Source organism: Siphateles boraxobius, unplaced genomic scaffold (genome assembly GCF_051911475.1).
Source record: "Siphateles boraxobius isolate OS27281-9 unplaced genomic scaffold, OSU_SipBor_1 6, whole genome shotgun sequence".
Taxonomy (NCBI): Eukaryota; Metazoa; Chordata; class Actinopteri; order Cypriniformes; family Leuciscidae; genus Siphateles; species Siphateles boraxobius.
Genome location: NW_027509186.1, coordinates 29,463,644 through 29,469,339, shown reverse-complemented (window position 1 = coordinate 29,469,339; position 5,696 = coordinate 29,463,644). Strand labels below are relative to the sequence as shown.

At 42.4% G+C, this 5,696-nt stretch overlaps 1 protein-coding gene across 1 annotated transcript; it reads right to left on the bottom strand.

Annotated features, from left to right (window-relative positions):
• Positions 1–322: 322 nt before the first annotated feature.
• LOC143715656 (odorant receptor 131-2-like) lies at positions 323–1,282 on the bottom strand. The gene has a single exon (XM_077207430.1). It carries the CDS (start codon positions 1,280–1,282, stop codon positions 323–325), a length of 960 nt encoding a protein of 319 aa, XP_077063545.1.
• Between the last annotated feature and the right edge of the window lie 4,414 nt (positions 1,283–5,696).

Sequence of the window (5,696 nt, the reverse complement as noted above, 5' to 3'; positions counted from 1 at the left end):
TATTGTCACGGTGGGTTGCAGCAAGGCAGATGGAGACAAGGATATATTCCCAAAACGAAGGTTTAATTGTAATTAAACACAGGACGGCAGAACAGGTAGCGCCAAACACACACACACACACAAACACGCACGCACGCACGCACACACACATGCACACACACACACAAAATAAGTCAGAGATCGGATAAACACTGGAAGCGAAGGAGTGGCGGGAAAAGAACAAAGGAGAACAGAAACCAATCAAAATATAAACTGAAAGCACACACAAACACTGACACGTGAAAACTATATTGTGTGAGGTTTAATTGTGTAAAGAAATGCTTCATACACCTCTAACAGTTTTACCATCTATTATTTTGCGCTGATTACTAACCAAACAAATACCACAAAAGACATAATATCTAAGAGCATTATTAAACTTTTTGTCTCGTAATCCATAAATAAACGGACTCAGACCTCGGGGCAAGATCAAAAATAAAATGAAATTTGAGTACCTTACATTAATAAATATCATGACATCTACGTTCCATAAAGGCATTTCTATATAAGGCATTATAAGATGCGCCATACACAGAAGCAGCTGAATGCCATGGAGAAGAACAGTTTTTAGACCCTTATTTGATGATTTCTTGTTCTCAGAGGACGCAGACCTGGCCGCGATCATAATCTTGATGTAGGTGGAGACAATAATACACAACATTATAATGAAAAAGAGCTGTTGCGTCGCTGCCCTCATGTCCGCCAGCCATGTTACTTGTAACATGATCTCCACACTACACACAACATACGAGAACCTGGCACCAGGTGAAAGATAAGCAAAAGAGACAATGAGAATAAACAGTGGGAGAATAAAACTGACACCCCATATGATGAGAAGCCCAATGAAGGTGTTTTTGGGGGTGGAGAGGCTGACATGTCTTAAAGGCAAACATATCGCCACATAGCGCTCCAAACACATGGCTACAAGAGTCATGGGTGTACAAACAGTAAGAAAATACATAATTGTGCAGATCATACAGCAAGGAATTATGTGCACAGGGTACTGGTAAAACATCCCCATAAGGGTTAAATCAGTCAACACCATAAAAGCAGTGTCAGCAAAAAGAGTCTGAGCAAACAGAATATAGCGTGCGTCCCTGAAGGTCTCCTTCTTCAGAAAGGTGAAAATCATCAAGCCGTTCACATAGAGAAGAATCCCCACCACTACATTCACAATCAAAGGCTTCTCATTTATTGCTTTCAAACTGAACGTACTGTTCAAGTTGTTTACTGTTAAGTTCATAATGATAGCAAAAATAAGCCATGAAAAAACAGAAGGTGGAAGTTGCACCTAACCTTCGATCTCTCCTTTCTTTGTGCTGTTTTTATAGAGCTGTAGATGGGCTTGACCTTGTTTTGTTTACAGACACTCATGTGTCGTCAGTGAACATGTTTCTTAAGGCAGTGATTATTTCATCATTTGGGATGCATGTGACAACAGATTTAATTAAAGAATATCATAATGTGTGTGGGTATTTTTTATTAAGCCTTTAGAAAGGTAGGGTCGGCAGTGTTTTTCATAAACACTTTTCGTTATATTGGTTGAAACTCTTCACATCCTGATAGCAATCAATGATAGAAGTGGTCTAAATATTAAAACATTTATTATCTGTGGAAATATCAGGACCAAAAAATGTTCGTCTAGATGGGGTGTCCAGCCTGTCAATGTATCTATTTCCATACCTCCGTGCACCATTATCGCACCGATCATGTTTCATGAGGCTAATTTAGAGGTCTTCTCAGGTCCTAAAATCTGTACCGGACCCGATGTGCATCCATTTTTTTTAAAGAAAAATATGACCCGAGAAAGACCTGATCAATTTAGACCAATGGATACAAGTTATTTCTTAGTTAGTTTCTTTCAATTGTGACCAATGGATTGGGAAAAAAAACGTGATAGCTCGATAAAAATTAAATTGATAGCCTAACAATTCACTACTGCTTTCTAAAATACTATTTACTTCATATCCGGCGAAGTGCTTCTGCACTCAAAAATCTTGCATGAACATGCAGCGTAATGAAGCGAGTTGCTTTACCTGATGGATCTCATAGCTATAAGATGGTTCGACAAGCAAATTTGACAAATTGACATGTCATTACGAGGTTGCTTCATATGCAGCGGGCCCATAGAGGTTCCGGACTCACGCAACGAATGTGTGTTGTGCTTGGGCCAAACACACACCGAGTGAGCCAGTGGCAGAGAGGCCGCGAACAACTACGCTCTCTGACTTTGAAACTGATATGGAGCTTCTTTGGCAAATCGGAGGTCGACCTCTTCGCCTCGGAGGAGAATGCCCACTGCCTGCTATTTTTCTGTCGGACGAGCGCTCTCCTTTTGGGGGGTGTGCTGTTGAGCCACTGGCCCAAGAAGAAAAAAAAAAGTTCCCCCAGTCAAAATAATCCCGCTAGTGCTAAAGAAAATCAGGAAGGAGAGAGGCGCACTTTTGCTGATAGCCCAAACCGAAATGGCTCGATAACTCTGTGGCCGATCCCATTGAGAAGGGACCTCCTGTCTTGGGCAAAGGGCACCATTTGGCACCCCAAGCCAAAACTATGGGACCAACATGTATGGCGGTCAGTGCGGAGTGAGCCCGCTGGCTGTTTAGCAACGAGTGCTGAACACGATAGCGGAGATGAGAGCCCCTTCAAAAAGATGCCTTTACACTTTTAAATGGAAGGTGTTTGCAAACTGGTGCGCAGGCAGAGAGGAGGACCTGCTTGATTGTGACGTGACCATTATCCTGTCTTTCTTACAGGAGCGGCTCGACACTAGCAGCTTGCACTCTACACTGAAAGTTTATGTAGTTGCTATTGCTGCTTTTCATAACACTTTAGAGAAGGGGTCACCAGGTGTCCTGCAGAGTTTAGCTCCAACACACCTGCTTTGAAGTTTCTAGTATGCCTAGTCAGACCTTGATTAGCTGGTTCAGGTGTGTTTAATTGGAGTTGTAGCTAAACTCTGCAGGACAGTGGCCTTCCAGGACCGGGTTTGGTGACCCCTGCTTTAGAGGGTCGCGCAGTGGGTAAACACCCCCTAATAATGAGCTTTATTCGAGGCACGAGACGATTGAATCCTCCCCGCCGTCGTCTGATGCCAGTATGGGACTTATCATTAGTGCTCAGTGCGCTGCCAAACCCCCCCTTTGAGCCAGCTGAGACGAGCGGCTTGAGAGTGCTCTCATTCAAGACGGCGCTACTCCTCGCTTTAGCATGTGGGAAGCGAATCGGGGATTTGCAAGCTCTCGCCGTCAATAGTGCTTGTATATGCAATTTGGACCAAATGATTGAGGCTTGCGTCTAGGCTTGGTTGTACACCTAAAGTGCTCCCAATACCATTCAGAGCCCAGCTTAAAAAGCTGCAAGCATTTCATTCCCCTGACCCAACCTCTGAGGAGGTGTCTCAGAGGTGCGCCCTGTGCCCAGTTCATGCATTGCATACTTACACTACCTATATAGTGGCTGGGCCCACCCACAGAGTGAGCACTCGAGCGCCATTAGCTATAGCAAGTGCAAAAGCGTGATTCAATCAATCAATTCAGCAGAATTTCGGAGAAAGGAGGTAAGCTATTACGCAGTGTCTCTTTTCTTCCTCTCAACCATGATTACGTTGAGTAACCCAAGACGATTTCTGTGTGCAAGGTTAGAAACGTTTGTTCCTACGTGCATTTCTCAAAAGTGCACTTAACATGAATGCGCAAGTACGCGCTGAAGTGCTGAAATGTCAATCACTCATCAGTCATCACTGTAACCTCATTACAGCCTATAACTTTAAAGACATGAATATTATACAAAAATAGTACATAACATTAAAAACTATAAAAACAGAAGATCTTAAAAGGTTAAACAGAAAACTAAACGTGTACGAGTATGAACTGTCACAAGCACAGGTAGTTAGCTTGTTAGCTTGAGAATATTTGTCCTCAAAGTTGTCGACATAACTCGAAACATGTTGTACAACTCGATTTAAAGCCCTTTTCCTTCTTATTAAAGGGTGTGAGAGACGCCACTTCGATTGGCATCGTTCACTGTAATCCGTGGAAGAATTTGCAAGCAGCGAGTCTAAAATCCATGCTGACAGCACTAGTTGAAACGGCAGGCAAAATGTGGAGCAACTAAGTCTAAATGCAGAAGCGACTGTGTGTACAAAAGTCCATTGCACATACAGTAGATAGATGCAAGGGTTCAGAGAGAACTTAGTAAAAGTGAGATAATAAATTGTTTTAAATAATAAAATTTTGTTAAATGCCCGACATAGTTTAAAATAATTCGGGTTTTTCCGGGTACATTCGGAAAAAAGCACATTTATTTTTATCTAGCCGAGACCCGACCCGTGGTCTCACGAACCCTCAGGTTTTCTGATCCAAGTGAACCCCTAGAAGACCTCTAATGCTTGTAGACAGTAACCGAGCACCGCAAACAAACAGAAGCCACCTGTTGCAGATCATCCCGAACCCAAACAACAAACGTATGCTGCGTTCACGCCATGTCGTATTTACAATAGTTAAGAGATGACAACCCATGATGTTCTACTCGGAGCTGTTCACGTCCTCGGAATTAAGCATTTTTATGGCAACACGATCAATGGCGAAATGAGACTGCAGCAGTCAGGTGGTACAAGTCAGAGCTCTTTAAGTTGTTTACATTCACTATTGTGTATGAAGCACATTACAAAAGCTAATTCAATGCCATCAAAGTGACGCTTTGCAGACTCTGCTCTGGCTGTTCACGTTCATGTGTTTTGAAGGAGCCATGCTTTGAAGACTCTGAAGGGAGGGTGGGATCTTATGCTTTCAATGCTAGTTTGTTATTGCTAGCCTCTCTGAAATTGCAGAGTATGCCTAACCTATCTTTTAGAAATCAAACAATGTGATAATACTATTGAGTTTTAGCATTATAAACTGTAAATAAAAATTCAGCAATTAAATATGTCATATAGAAAATAAACATTTGGCTGTAATATAAAGCCTGTTTTAGCCTGGCTAAGGTATTGTAGGCCAAAACCTGTAAACTAGTTAGCACATTTTAGCACCTCCGGTCAGTGTCAACCAAGTCAGTGTTGTTTTTATGGGTTTTTGGTTAAATGCCTGAAATAATGTGGACCGTTGAAAAAAAGTTTAATCAATGGGACTGCAGAGGTTGTCATTAAAGTCCCTGTAAAGGCAATTCTAAAAAAAAATTCTAAACACATTATAAATGTTAGAAATGTATTGCTAACACATATTACAAAGACTGTGAACTGTGAAGTACTGAATTGTGGAGTTAGACCGTTAAACAGTTTTTCACCATTGCTATCTTCCGGATTTTTTGGACGGGGCTAAAACGGGGCTCGATGACGCACTGGAGCCCCTGAGCACCTGGACACGCCCCTACTTGATGACGCACTGAGGCCACTGAGGCTGGCCCCTCCCCTAACAATAGAGCACATTCGCATCAGTTTGGCGCTCAATCGCGAGTTACTGTCAGTAGTACTATTAGTTACTACAGCCTACAGTTTGCTAGCTAGCTTTGCCTTCGACACGGAAATGCGCAGGCCACTACGGGGATGCGATCATGTAAAAAACAGATCGGTGTCTTTATTTAAATTTCCTAAAAACGATCACATCAAGAAGAGGTGGATTCATTTTGTGAAGAGCGACCTTGATGGAGAGCTGAGGATC

What these genes read in the sequence shown, in the direction of transcription:
- LOC143715656 (XM_077207430.1), bottom strand. Translation starts at nt 1,282, where the DNA reads ATGAACTTAACAGTAAACAACTTGAACAGTACGTTCAGTTTGAAAGCA.